At 39.5% G+C, this 16,204-nt stretch overlaps 1 protein-coding gene across 8 annotated transcripts in view; it reads left to right on the forward strand.

Moving 5' to 3' along the window:
- The window catches only part of neo1a (neogenin 1a), a 450,891-nt gene that overhangs the window by 279,413 nt on the left and 155,274 nt on the right, over nt 1-16,204 (forward strand). For all 8 annotated transcript variants that reach the window (XM_061974884.2, XM_061974877.2, XM_061974881.2 and 5 more), the window contains exon 5: nt 1,236-1,372. In XM_061974884.2, coding sequence (XP_061830868.2) covers nt 1,236-1,372 — 137 coding nt within the window. The remainder of the gene's footprint in view (nt 1-1,235; nt 1,373-16,204) is intronic.

Below are 16,204 nucleotides of genomic sequence, written 5' to 3' on the forward strand. Positions count from 1 at the left end.
CTACTATGTCATTCAGTAGATGTGTGCCATCTGGGTTAATTGTTAGCTGATGAAAGAAAATGAAAACTCGAGGCGATGTAACAAATACAGTCGATAATATTGTACTACCACACGCTGTTGTCTCACGCACAGAAATTACTACACAATACCCTTTGTGCTTCTTGCATTGACTTCTATCAGATTTCCATATTTCCCCAAACATTTTGTAAATATTTCACGTTAAACCAAATGTTTTTGGTGGGTTGTCATTTTTTTGCTTGATATGAGGAGGATTAAAAAGGAAGGGAGTTGAGCATTGCCCAGCAGGGTGCATCACCCAAGCTGAAACCTCCACTAAGAATATGCTTCAGGGAATAACAGCTGAAATTAGTTTCTACTAAATTGGTAGATGTGATTACACAAACAGTCATTGTAAGGTCTGGAGCCTGAAAGTCCTGAAGCCATTAATACGGCAACCTCTGGCAAAACTATAGAATCACCGGTCTCGGGGGATGTTCTTTTAGTTTAAATTTGCAGAAAAAAAGCAGATAGCAGACATAACACGCGACTATAATCATTTCAAATGGCAACTTTAAGAAACACTAAAATAAATCAAGAAAATAAATTGGTAAATGTATGTTTTCCTTGGTCTACCAGTATGTTTGCATTTTGCAACCTTCCCATGTTGTTTGTGCTCGGTCCATATTTTAGACACAGCTGACTAAGTACAATCAATCAATTATTTAGTGAGGGTTTACCTTCTTGAAGAAGTTTGATAATCCTTCTTTTGTTTCAATTGATATCTTTCGTGGAGTCATGATTCATGTCAATCCACCTGGTGCAACAGCTCTCGAAAGCTAATGAACACATTTAATCGAAAGCAGGTGTGATTCCATATATTTTTCCTTAGAATTCAGAGATTCCATATTTTCATTTTGTTTGATCTAATAATGAAATTCTTTCTAGCACAATTAAGTCTCTTGATTTCTGTTAAGCCAGTAAGTTATAAATAAATAAATGATAAATGGGTTATACTTGTATAGCGCTTTTCTACCTTCAAGGTACTCAAAGCGCTTTGAGTACCATTTGAAATGACTATAGTTTTGGGTCATATCTGTTTTCTGCTTTTTTTCGACAAAATTAAACAACTGAATGAACATCCTCCAAATCTGGTGATTATATCAGTTTCCACAGGTCGTATAAAAAAAGAACTGCCAGCGAAGTCTTGACTTTGTTTTGTTTTTTTCTGTTTGCAGTGAGGGTCGAGTGGAATTGCTCGGCGGTGGCAGTCTTAAGATTTCCAATCTGACCAAAGACGACGATGGCATCTATACCTGTGTGGCTGACAACACCAACGCAACTATCGAAGCCCAGGCCCAACTCACTGTGCAAGGTACATTCGACAAGCCAAAATATTTTCTCTCTATTCATTATATTTTAGTGGTCTGAAATGTTAGAACTAAGTGATTAGAGCAGGGGTGTCAGACTCAAATACAGAGTGGGCCAAATTTTAAAACTGAACAAAGCCGCGGGCCAAGGTTGAACAAATTAACCTTTTAATAGGGACCCAAACAAGTTTTGCATTGAATATTGAACAAGCAAGGCTTATATAACTTTATAGTGACATGCAAAATCGAGTTTCAAATAATAATAATAATAATTAAAAAATATCAATAGCATATCAAATACAATTTAAATAAAAATTGAATGCCTCTTTTCTATTTGCAGCCTTCAGAGGTAAATATCAACATGAACTTTTTCCACAGGTTTATAAAATTGAAAATAAAATAACAATGAATAAAACAACCATTCAGGACTTTAAACTGCTCAGTTTGCAACACACTGATCTAATCTGATGTGACCAAGCCAGATACCTGCCATCTTTTCTTGGATGCTAGTTCATTAATGTCGGGGCTCAGGCTTTGAGCTGAGGCAACCTTCATTATCGAACGAAGAAGTTCATCAGTCATTATGTCTCGTAGTACACCCGGACCACAGTCTTGGGGGCGTGCCTTAAAGGCACTACCTTTAATGTCCTCTACGAGCTGTTGTCACGTTCACTTTTCATCAATTCTAACAACGTGCCGGCCCAGTCACAAAATATGTGCGGCTCCTGCACGTACACACACGTAAATGCAACGCATACTTGATCCACAGCGATACAGGTTACACTGAGAGTGCCCGTACAAACAACTTTAACTCTGTTAGAAATCTACGCCACACTGTGAATCCAGACCAAACAAGAATGACAAACACATTTTGGGAGAACATCCGCACTGTAACACAACATAAACACAACAGAACAAATACATTTTCGGGAGGGGCACTGAGAGTTGGGAGTCTCCCGGGGGGGTTGGCAAGTATGAGAATTAGCGGTGAATGCGGTGTATATAATCGGCGGGCCAGCTCTAGTGTTAATTTGATATTGCCTCAAGGGCCAAGTGAAATTACACGACGGGCCAAATTTGGCCCGCGGGCCAGAGTTTGACACCCATGGATTAGAGTATGAAGCAATGCAGTTCTACTCTACTGCAAATGACAACAATAAACATTGTTAAATACCTCTCTGACAGTAGCTCAACATCGCGATAGTCGACTTCATTCACTGTTTTTGTTCACTTTGTAGCCAGTTCAGTTTTAGTTTTGTTCTGCATAGCCTTCCCTAAGCTTCAATGCCTTTTCTTAGGGGCACTCACCTTTTGTTTATTTTTGGTTTAAGCATTAGACACCTTTTTTACCTGCATGCTGCCTCCCGCTGTTTCTGACATCTACAAAGCAATTAGCTACTGGCTGCCACCTACTGATATGGAAGAGTATTACACGGTTACTCTGCCGAGCTCTAGACAGCACCGACACGCAACAACAACACATAATTTGCAGACTATAATTACTGCTTTGCAAAAAATATCTTTAACCCAAATAGGTGAAATTAGATAATCTCCCACAGCACACAGTGGTTGAAAAACACTGACGTACACCAACCAATCATTTATCTTCACCGTATGTTGTCCCCTGCCCGTAGAGTTGCACAAATCCAGTTCTTTTTCTCTTCTCCCTCTCTCTTCTTTTGTAGCATGTAGCTTAGCTAACCGCTACATGGGTCTAAAAATAGCTAAGCTACGGAAATCGCTACTTTTTTAACAAGAGCAAAGCTACTGCCAAGCTACTGGGAAATGTACCAGATTTTTCGGACTATAAGTCGCAGTTTTTTCATAGTTTGGCCGGTGCGACTTATACTCAGGAGCGACTTATATGTGAAATTATTAACACATTACCGTAAAATATAAAATAATATTATTTAGCTCATTCACGTAAGAGACTAGACCAGGGGTCGGCAACCCGCGGCTCCGGAGCCGCATGCGGCTCTTTGATCACTCTGATGCGGCTCAGCTGCATACTTGCCGATTTTCCCGTGAGACTTCCGCATTTCAGTGCCTCTCGCAGAAAACTCCCGGGATTAATATTCTCTGATTTTCACCCTTACAGAAATTATAAGGACGTACCATGATGGTACAGCATTTAACGCCCTCTACAATCTGTATAAACAGCGTGCCAGCTCTGCCTCTTGTAATATGCATCTTCTGCTTGCACACGTAAGTGACAGCAAGGCATACTTGCTCAACAGCCACACAGGTTACACTGACGGTGGCCATATAAAACAACTTTAACACTCTTACTAATAATGCGCCACACTTTGAACCAAAACCAAACAAGAATGACAAACACATTTCGGGAGAACATCTGCACCTTAACACAACATAAACACAACAGAACAAATACCCACAATCCATGCAGCCCTGACTCTTCCGGGCTACATTATACACCCCTGCTACCACCAAACCCCGCCCCCACCCCAACCCTGCTCCCTCACACATCAAACCCCCCCCCCGTGCGTCGGTTGAGGTGGGCGGGGGTGTATAATGTAGCCCGGAAGAGTTAGGGCTGCATGGGATTCTGGGTATTTGTTCTGTTGTGTTACGGTGCAGATGTTCTCCCGAAATGTGTTTGTCATTCTTGTTTGGTGTGGGTTCACAGTGTGGCGCATTATTAGTAAGAGTGTTAAAGTTTTTTACACCGCCACCGTCAGTGTAACCTGTGTGGTGGGCGCTAAATGCTGTACCATCACGGCACGTTCGAGAGAATAGTTTACCTGAAATTCGTAGTCTGCCGGATAAATCGGGAGGGTAGACAAGTATGACGCTGTCACGCGCCATTATATAAAACCCGCGGGCCGCACTAACATTCAATGTTCATATTAAGGTGTGGGCCGTGTGTCTGAGACCCTTGGTTAATACATAGCACAAAGCAAAAAAAAAACTTTGTATGCAGTGTTATTTCATTTTAAAATTCAAAAGATTTTTGTGGCTCCCATTGTTTTCTTTAATTTGTGAAACTGGTCAAAATGGCTCTTTGACTGGTAAAGGTTGCCGACCCCTGGACTAGACGTATAAGATTTCATGGGATTTAGCGATTAGGAGTGACAGATTGTTTGGTAAATGTATAGCATGTTCTATATGTTATAGTTATTTGAATGACTCTTACCATAATATGTTACGTTAACATACCAGGCACGTTCTCAGTTGGTTATTTATGCCTCATATAACGTACACTTATTCAGCCTGTTGTTCACTATTCTTTATTTATTTTAAATTGCCTTTCAAATGTCTATTCTTGGTGTTGGGTTTTATCAAATAAATTTCCCCCAAAAATGCGACTTATACTCCAGTGCGACTTATATATGTTTTTTTTTCCTTATTATGCATTTTCAGCCGGTGCGATTTATACTCCGGAGCGGCTTATACTCCGAAAAATACGGTAGTTAAGCTACGTAGTTTCGATTTTTAAGTTAATTATTTTTAATTTGAAAACTGTATTTTCTACCACTGCAGTCGTAAGCCGCAATGGATTATCAAAAACCGTACTCACTACGGGAAAAGCGTAGTCGTTGGCAGGTATGCAGAAGTTGGCGTTTTACTTACCGTATTTTCCGCACTATGAGGCGCACCTAAATACCTCCAATTTTGTCAAAAGCTGACAGTGCGCCTTATAATCCGGTGCGCCTTATATATGGACCAATATTGAGCCTCCAACAGGTAAAAGTTTCAATCAATAAATCAATCGCAACTACGGTAAGCAGCCGCCGACTTCATTTTCCCCCGTCTTCATTTTCCCCCGTAGAGGAAGAAGTTCTTAAAAAGTTAAAGTTAAAGTACCAATGATTGTCACACACACACACTAGGTGTGGCGAGATTATTCTCTGCATTTGACCCATCACCCTTGATCACCCCCTGGGAGGTGAGGGGAGCAGTGGGCAGCAGCGGTGGCCGCGCCCGGGAATAATTTTTGGTGATTTAACCCCCAATTCCAACCCTTGATGCTGAGTGCCAAGCAGGGAGGTAATGGGTCCCATTTTTATAGTCTTTGGTATTTTGGTATTTGAACTCACAACCTACCGATCTCAGGGCGGACACTCTAACCACTAAGCAGCCGCCCCCGTAGAAGAAGAAGCGCGCGGTGCATGCTGGTATATATGACTGCGCGAGGCGTGCCGTTTTGATTTCCATTTGTTTGTTTATGTAAAGACCCCAAAATGGCTCCTAGTAAGAGACACACTTACGACGCAGAGTTTAAACTTAAGACGATCAGTCGGAATAGAGCAGCAGCGACACTGACTCGATTAATGACGACTTCGACGAGACGGTTGGATGCCGTATCCGCCCAACTGTTTAATTCGGACACTGAAGAAGAATTCGAGGGATTCGTGGATGAGGAATAACTTAATGAAGTGAACTTCACATGTTTATTTTGTGTGTTGTGTTGTGGGCAGCAGCGGTGCCGTGCCCGGGAATAATTTTTGGTGATTTAACCCCCAATTCCAACCCTTGATGCTGAGTGCCAAGCAGGGAGGTAATGGGTCCCATTTTTATAGTCTTTGGTATGACTCGGCCGGGGTTTGAACTCACAACCTACTGATCTCAGGGCGGACACTCTAACCACTAGGCCACTGAGTAGGTGTTTTAATGGCGTTTTAATACCTGTCCAGCACATCTTCTGCCCGGCTTACATCATTTGTACTTTGCCAATCTCCCCGGCCCTTTTTGGGGAAACACACAAATGTCCACTCTCCACCCGGCGTCACCATGGATAGCTTGTCAATTTGTGTGTCGCAGCTTCTTTTTGATGTTCTCTGTGAAGCAAGTAAACAATTTGGTGTGAAGCAACAACCGAATTGGGAAACATCCCAAGGCTCGCCGCCAATGTCATCGCATTTCACACATAGCTACATCTCTCTAGGACTCTAACCCTCTGCTCACAAATCCCATCCTCTCCCCCTTCAACACCCTTTCATCATTTCCTGTCAGACACTGCGATTAAAGGAGACAGTAATGGAAAATTGGATCAGGTAGCAGGCGGACATTTCTGACTTTGCTGCCTTTGAGCTTTCCGATCTGCTGGGAGAAGTCCCTGAAATCCCTCATGTCGAATACCTGACCCGTGACCCGGCTCCAAAGTGACAGTACCGTCAAAATTGATCTCCGATAAATTTTTGAAAGACATTAGTCAACACGCGGGCCAAATTTCTTTTTTGTTCCCAATCCAAATGAACGACGAAACACAGCCGTTGCATTGATTTGCTCCTTTGGCAACCAAGCAAAGATCAATGGATTCCCTCAAGAAATAACTTCTCTTGTAAATGAAACGCCTACAAATTAGTTTTCCAATGCTGACATGCTTAGCTTTTTTTTCATCTTTGGAATTGGATGCATAATGTTAGCTCAGTACAGAACAAGAAAGTACTTTTTTTTTTGTACCAGAAAATGTCCAAACTGAAGTTAGTTCAATTATTTCCTGCGTGTTTTATGACTTGTACCAATTAACACATGAGTTTTTGATTGATTGATTGAGACTTTTATTAGTAGGTTGCACAGTGAAGTACATATTCCGCACAATTGACCACTAAATGGTAACACCCGAATAAGTTTTTCAACTTGTTTAAGTCGGGGTCCACTCCTGATACAGATATATACTATCATCATAATACGGTCATAACACAAGATAATCATCAGGGTATATATTTACATTATTTACAATTCGGGGTGTGGAGGGGGGGGGGTTAGATTTGGTTGTTATCATCAGTCATCAACAATTGAAAACAGAGAAATGGATATTGAAACAGTGTAGGTCTGACTTGGTAGGATATGTACAGCAAGTAGTGGACATAGAGAGAGAGAGAGAGAGATCAGAAGGCATAAGAAAAGTATCTACATTTGATTGTTTACGTTTGATTATTAACAATCCGGGAAGGGTGTTAGTTTAGGGTTGAACTTGCCTGGAGGTATACTTTAATTGCGGTTTTGAAGGAGGATAGAGATGCCCTTTCTTTTATACCTGTTAGGAGCGCATTCCACATTGATGTGGCATAAAAATAGAATGAGTTAAGACCTTTGTTAGATCGGAATCTGGGTTTAACGTGGTTAGTGGAGCTCTCCCTGGTGTTGTGGTTATGGAGGTCATTTACGTTAAGGAAGTAGTTTGACATGTACTTCGGTATCAGGGAGGTGTAGCGGATTTTATAGACTAGGCTCAGTGCAAGTTGTTTAACTCTGTCCTCCACCCTGAGCCAGCCCACTTTGGAGAAGTGGGTAGGAGTGAGGTGGGATATGGGGTGGAGGTCTAGAAGTAATCTGACTAGCTTGTTCTGGGGTGTTTGGAGTTTAGATTTGAGGGTTTTGGAGGTGGTAGGGTACCAGGAGGTGCATGCGTAATCGAAAAAGGGTTGAACGAGAGTTCCCGCTAGAATCCTCATGGTGCTTTTGTTGACCAGAGAGGAGATTCTATAGAGAAATCTCGTTCGTTGGTTGACCTTTTTGATTACCTTGGTTGCCATTTTATCACAGGAAAGATTAGCCTCTAGAATGGAACCTAGGTAGGTGACCTCATCCTTCCTGGTGATAACAATGTCACCCACTTTTATAGTGAAGTCATTGACTTTCTTAAGGTTGATGTGGGACCCAAACAGGATGGATTCCGTTTTACCCAAGTGTATGGATAGCTTGTTGTCAGCGAGCCAGGTGCAAGTTCTACAGAGTTCAGCACTGAGGATTTTCTCCACCTGTGACTTGTCCTTGTCTTAAACCAGCAAGGCCGAGTCATCCGCAAACAAGAACAATTCACAGTCGCATGCCGATGACAAGTCGTTTATGTATACTAGGAACAGTAAAGGCCCCAATATACTGCTGTGGGGGACTCCACAGCTCACTGTTCCCTCCCCTCCAAGTAAGATTGCATCCAGCTCGATGAGGTTTTGTCAAATCCGATTGCTCTGAGCTTATCCAACAGTATAGCGTGGTTAACGGTATAGTTGACAGGATTTGTTTGTTCAAGAGATGATGTGTCTGTTACCAGTGTCCCAATGCAACCTTTTCACTTCCGATACAATGTCGAGTTTTGGCCAATATCAATCCAATACGATATCAGAGCAAATCAGACACACTCGCACTGCCTATTTTGAATTGAAGGTCTCTACAAGTTTCAAAAAGTAAAATAAAGCCTTTTTAGACTTTTTTTAAGGGCATAATGAATCAAATTTATAGGACCCATTTCACCAGTACAAAAAATATTTGTGTTTCATTGACTGTACATTAAAGGAACAAATGCAAAACATACGAGTCGGCCACTTTGAACATTATGCACATCAAAGATGCTAAAACCATAGATTGCTCGTTTGAAAGGCTTATGTGGGACATTTTTGATGCATGGGGATATATTCTGAGCAAATGTTTTATTTTTTTTTTAAAGAGACTTTAATAACAGAAGAGGGTCCGGATTCTTGTTGGCACTATAGCAAGTCATGACTCAAGCTAACCAGAAGCTGTTTTTGTCCGCCAAAATCTAATTCTGTTTCATTATAACTTATCTGTGCATTAATAGTGATTTATTTAATGCACAATAATGTGTGAATTATATTTTAAATTCAAGCGCACATGGAGGAGAATGTTCATTGCCCGTGTGTGTCATGAATTGCACACTCTTGTATATTTGCCTGTGGACAAAATGAAAGCAAAGCGTGTACTGTAATTAAATAACTTCATGACATGAACGATTTATAAAACAGTATATTAGGGAGGTAACGATCAACATGTAATTTTTTTTTTCATTATTATTTTTTTTATTATTATTATCAGTCCAACAAAATAATACCTAATAATACAATTCCAATTCCAAAACCAAACGCGGCCCAGCAACATTCAGAATAGCAATCAACAGAGCAATTGAGAGGACACACAAACATGACACAAAACAATCCAAAAGTAGTCAAACAAAATGAATAATATCAACAACAGTATCAATATTAATTAGAATTCCAACATAGCAGTAATTAGAAATCCCTCATTTACATTATCATTACAGACATTTATAAAAAAATCTAATAAAAACAGTAAAATAAAATGAACAATAGTGTCACGGTGGCTTAAACTTGCATTGCATCACATAAGCTTGACAACACATTGTGTCCAATATTTTCCACATAGATAAAATAAGTCATATTTTAGGTTAATTTAATAGTTAAAACAATTTTTAAATACTGGATCCCATATACCAATTTATGACTCATTATTATCTAAACTAAATGCAGTTTTTTTTCTACTGATATCATTATGTGTATACCAGTCAGTATGAGTTGGACTATCAACATCTGTCCATTTGTTCAATATTACCATATTCATGATAATTGTGGTAAAACTCTCGACGGCTAGTGTTAACATTTTTTAAAAACGTAAATTTTCGTTTTTCAAGACGTTTTTTCACGTCTTGACTGGTGACTTGTAACTGCACTTCGATAAACTCACTGATTGACCGCTATCTAACGAGACATTAGAGTCTTTCCCCATTAATAAACGACATACCCCAATTTTAACTTATATAAACACGTTTTTATGTTTAAACGAAAAAAAATATTTTAACACAAAAGCCAGTGTTATTTTTTGCATTTTGATCCCATCCTGTACCAAAAATGAAGGAAACGGTGACCTTAAAACCGAACGATGATTATGGCGTACCGCCACACCACTAATATTAAAGTGTGACTAACACAGACTATGCCTGAAAAGCTTGTATCACACAACTAAATTATTATGGACAACTGTTTGCTGTGAGGAATTACGGCAATTTCACCCACAAGTTATCTTATTCCATATTTCTCTATTAATCACTTGAGCAGCATGACGGAGATAGTTAGAGCGTGTCGTATTGTGTTACGGCCAATCTTTCTCACTATCTTTTCCAGCCCAGCTCATGGAGTGTTAATGCCAGTGCCTGACTCCTCCCACTACTCACATCACATCCATCAGGCACACTTACGCTGTGACATTGCTGTGGCATCTCACCCTCCATTAGAGCCGCCGTGATAAATGAGGCCAGGGGAGACAGCAGCTTTTCATTATGGTCTTGCATGACGAGGACACCGCCCAGACCGTGTGTGGATGTGGAATAGAAATAGTTCATAGACTAATATGTAGGTTTTCAGTTGTCTGCTGCTCAGGGTCAGTGTCCATCATTTATCATGTCCTCCTGTTATCATGACATTGTGTGTGCGTGCGTGCGTGCGTGCGTGCGTGCGTGCGTGCGTGCGTGTGTGTGTGCGCGTGCGTGCATGTGTGTAATATTTTTTCCTGTTTATTAACTGACAAGAAAAAAGCTTTATGACTACCGTATTTTTCGGACTATAAGTCGCAGTTTTTTTTTCATAGTTTGGCCGGGCTCCAGTGCGACTTATATGTTTTTTTCCTTCTTTATTATGCATTTTCGGCAGGTGCGACTTATACTCCGGTGCGACTTATACTCCGAAAAATACGGTACCCACATTTTAACCATTTACATCTAAGGCTGCAACAATTCCCGTATTTCTCGGACTATAAGGCGCACTTAAAATCCTTTCATTTTCTCAAAACTCGACGGTGCGCCTTATAACCCGGTGCGCCCAATTTACGGAATAATTTTGGTTGTGCTTACTGACCTCGAAGCTATTTTCTTTGGTACATGGTGAAATGAGAAGTGTGACCAATAGATGGCTGTCACACATAAGAGATACGTGTAGACTGCAATATGATTCAAGCAAACACAAAAATGGTATATGTTCTATTGAAAATATAGAACATTACACACGGCGCTCAAAAATCTATTAAAATGTTTGAGTACGATTTTGGTAAGCTATGAAGCCGCACCGCTTGATGGATTGTACTGTGCTTCAACATACGTGTATTATTATGGTGTGTGTATAAGGTAAGACATATTATCAGGCGTTTTGTTTCACAATATTATGCGAAAGGGACTTTTCTTACCTTCTGGTACCTGCTGATCTGTATTTGGGATCTGCATAAGTCCTGAAAACTTGCGTGCGTCCGCCATAGTCGATAAGCTTCTTCTTTTTCTCTATCTTCTTGTTATGGGACATTCATCCTCCGCTGTTGCCATTTCTAATATAAAGTAGTGTAAAGTTCTTACTTATATCTGTCAGTAAACTCGCCATGAAAGCGCTAAAACATACCGGTGTAGTGAGTGTACATTATTCACCCAAGGAACTTTAGTTATTTGAGAGTTCCGGTTGGACGGCTTTTTACGTCACACTTTTACGGCCTTGTTGTTGCACTAGTGAGCCACGGATGAGGAGATGCTGCTCCGTTATTGACTGAAGTAAAGTCTGAATGTCATTAAAACAGTTAGCTCCATCTTTTGACACTTCTTCCACTCCCGTCCTTGCACGCTACACCGCTACAACAAAGATTACGGGGGGAAAGATGCTGCCAAAGGTGAGCCACGTAAATAAGACCGCCCACAAAACGGCGTATCCGGAAGCGACTGTCAGAAAGCGACTTGAAGATGATCTGTAAAACATAATCTATGCAACATTTTGACCAAAGAACCACCATTACATGTTATGTAGACCACAAGGAAGTGTTTTCCATTTAGATAAAAAAATATATATATATAATCTATAATCCTTTATAATCCGGCGCGCCCTATGGTCCGGAAAATATGGTAATTGATTAGTTTGATTAGGAAAAAAGCATCAATTTATAATCTGTTGTTTTAATGGGTATAACAATACAATTTTAGGAATGAAAAAAATATGTATGTAAAAATCTATTTTGCACTCATGTTAAAAGTGCAATTTCAATATTGATGATTTATTAGAGAAGAAGAATGACGAAAGAAAATTATTTATTTCAACTATTTTTCCTGAAATACGCATTTTTTTATCCGATTACTCAATAATTGGACAATCTAATTGATAGATTACTCGATTAGTAGAATCAGTGAAATCTGCAGTCCTCTTCTTATGACATACAGATATTTGCATGCCATACTTTTCGGTGTCTAATTGGCAAAAATGTATCAAATTGGACAAAATGTTATGAATATATAAATATCTAAATAATTACTTACATATGCATATGTCAATAATTAATTATATTTTGTATTTAAATACAGAATGTGTCATTAAATGTGTCATTAGTTTATGTAATGTAAAAGTAACTTTATATATGTAATCATTTCAATATTTAAGATTATTTTGAATAATTTAATCAGTTATTGAATTTAATATCCAATCATTGAATTGATTGTTTCACAACTCAGTAGTTCATGAATTTATTTTATGTCAGAGGCCAGGTCCTAATGCCTGATTGGTTACTAGACACTTCCATTTTTTTCCTTACCTCTGTTGCCAAAGTGCTCGCTCATGTGTGGTTTAGGTTTTTCTTTCTTTGTTTTGTATTTTTTTTTGGTTTTTTTGCTGCTTACGGCACAGGGGTGCGACCTATCAAGCTCTGCTTCTTCCCACTCCTTTTGCACGGTTGATCCCTTGAGCAAAACGTGTGCTTGTGAAGTTTTGACATGTTTCCAATAGATACATTGAATTAAATTGAATTGAAAAATTGTTTCTGCCGGACCTTTTGACTGGAGAAGTGGCGGAATACTTGTTGATATCTTAGACTTAGAGTTAGACAAACTTTATTGATCTACAAGGGAAATTGTTCCAAAAGTCGGAAAGTGCGGAAATAACTTAGACTTAGACTTCCTTTTATTGTCATTCAAATTAGAACTTTACAGAACAGATAAGAACAAAATGTTGTTGCATTAGCTCGTTGTAGTGCAGGATAAAAGAGCAATAAGGTGCAGATATAGTCAAGTGAAGTGAATTATATTTATATAGCGCTTTACATAGTGAAACCCAATATCTAAGTTACATTTAAACCAGTGTGGGTGGCACTGGGAGCAGGTGGGTAAAGTGTCTTGCCCAAGGACACAACGGCAGTGACTAGGCTGGCGGAAGCGGGGATCGAACCTGCAACCCTCAAGTTGCTGGCACGGCCACTCTACCAACCGAGCTATACCGCCCAACATATAAATAAATAGATTACTGTACAGTATCTGTAATAACTTAGACAACTTCAATAAATATCTCTACTCTTAACTGCTACATGCTCTGAGTCCGCAGATCTAACTTTCGCATACTCCGCAGGATCTAAAAATATATATAAAAAAATTTTTAAATAAATATTTACATGAATAAATAATATTTATAATGACACATTTAATGACAAATGTATGTATTTAATTAAAATTATAATTAATTATTGACACATTTAATTACCGGTAATTATTTATTTTTTCTACTCCATTATAATTGTACCCCAGTGCACAAAATAAGGTCTATGAAGGCAAGCTTGGAAGAGTTTGTTGTGGAAAAACTTGAGAGCCGGACTCCAAAGCCCATCCAACATCTACAAGATGAACTAGAACAAAGTTGTCAAAGCCTTTTGTCCAAATGCTTATCAATATAGTGCAGAGGTCGGCAACCCAAAATGTTGAAAGAGCCATATTGGACCAAAAATACAAAAACAAATCTGTATGGAGCAGCAAAAAATTAAAAGCCATATTACATGATAGTGTGTCATGAGATATACATTGAATTAAGAGGACTTAAAGGAAACGAAATGAGCTCAAATATACCTACAAATGAGGCATAATGATGCATAATATTGCTAGCCTAAATAGCATGTTAGCATCGATTAGCTTGCAGTCATGCAGTGACAAAATGAGATAGAAAAAGAAGTGGCATAAAACACGTCCTAGACCTAGAAAGTCGGAGAAAGTTATACACTACGGTGAGTTCAAGGACCGCCAAAATTAGTAGGACAAAACGGCGCTCGCCAAATACTCGAATCAGTGAAGCATGTTTAATATAAACAATGTGCTTTATAACAATTAGGGAGGTTTGTGAAACCATATTAAAACAAACAAAAAAAATTTTTCCCCTCATCTTTTTCCATTTGTCATACATTTTTGAAAAAGCTCCAGAGAGCCACTACGGCGGCGCTAAAGAGCCGCATGCGGCTCCAGAGCCGCGGGTTGCCGACCCCTGATATAGTGTAAAGTCGAGGGTTTTACAGAAATAATTGGGTCAAATGTTAGTCCAGGTAATATATGGACAGTACTTTAGACTATTTTAGGTGTCATCTGTGGTGTCACAGAGTGGCGTATATTGGCAGAAATGAAGCTTTCCATTAGGCTATTCAAAGCAAACTCATCAGATAAAGAGCTCCACCCACAGACACACACCCACCCTTTCCGTATCCACAGCGGGTGTTATCTCCAGCAGCAGGGAGGTGTCTGCCTGATTGTCAGCCACTGAACAGCCCGTGTAGAGTCATGTCTGCTATTCTTTTCAGATAAAGGTATATCTGCAACACACCAGGGCTTTTTTAAGTGGTGTTTGTCTCCGTCACAGTCAATTCTGCAATTGTATCCACTGATTGATTGACGCATTATTCCCCCAGTCACTTTGCCCTTTTGTCTGCGCCAGTATTCCATTTTCACAGTGCAGCAATGTGGGCTCGGGATGTTTAAAAAAAGTTCATGTTTCAACTTCCAAAATGTTTACAAGTCGGAATAACACTGCATCACCCTTTACCTAAAGAAATAACAACTTTAATTTCAACCATGTTATCTCACACAGTCAACTGTGATGTAAAAATTAGATAAACATTGGAGCGATGAGGTGGCGACTTGTCCAGGGTGTACCCCGCCTTCCGCCCGATTGTAGCTGAGATAGGCTCCAGCGCCCCCCGCGACCCCAAAGGGAATAAGCGGTAGAAAATGGATGGATGGATGGATGGAGTTTTATTTTGGTTGAGGTAGAATTAAGGAAAACAGGCTCTTGAACCGCGTTTGCGAATAGAAAAGTTTGTATATTGAGGCAAACTTCTCCATAAGAAACAATGTAAATATGAATAATGGGTTCCAGCCTGGACAAAAGTCCATATTTAAGTAAAGGTTTGTACTCTTTGAACACCATTCAGTACCGTATATCAAACAAACATAACAATAGGGTGATGGATTAACTCGTTATTTAACAACAAAGCCCAAAAAACAACAACAAGCTAAACTGTCCTCCCATGCAGACGCCCTGCCGACACACACACACAAACTGTCACTAGCCATGTGGTGCACTCACAGTTTGAAACCGTTATCAGCCAGGTTGCTATGATGATTAAGAATACAGAAAAAAAATAAAATCCACTTTACCTTGTTACTTGTTCTTCTTGGCGTGCACTGGAAGAGAGGGGCAAAGAGAAGTGTCGACAACGCTGTGGATATTCCTGGGAAATTTCTTTGGAGTCATGTTGAGCTACAAAAATGTTATAAATGGGCAAAAAAAAAAAAAACATAAAACAAAGTAGCACAGTAGCTAACGACCGGAAATCGATCAGCCCACCTACAATGGATGTGCTGCCGGGCACAAAATGGCGGATAAAAGCATATTTTTATTCAGTCTGTGGTTCAGAAATGGAACAGTCGGTATTAGACAGTTTTCTCCTGCATTCGTCAACATGTTTTTATCTAAAATATGATTGGCTACCATTGAATCGTAAAACAGCGTCCTAACAAAAAAATAATACAGCTGTTAATTATGTTATTATTTAATTTTCAACTAGCTGTCATATAACCTTCTTTAAAGCGCTCACTTGAGTCACCACTTGTCATTTAACCTTGTTTCTTTTGTATGTCTGCTTTTATATACAGTAATTAATTCAATTTCTTTACCACCATTAAAGAGGTAACTCTACTGCAGTCATAACTAAAGGAGACATCTGTACTTAACCTTTTTTGTCCTTTTTCTTATATTTTCTCCTTTATTCCTTTGTCACTGACTATAAAG

Source organism: Nerophis lumbriciformis, linkage group LG15 (assembly GCF_033978685.3).
Source record: "Nerophis lumbriciformis linkage group LG15, RoL_Nlum_v2.1, whole genome shotgun sequence".
Taxonomy (NCBI): Eukaryota; Metazoa; Chordata; class Actinopteri; order Syngnathiformes; family Syngnathidae; genus Nerophis; species Nerophis lumbriciformis.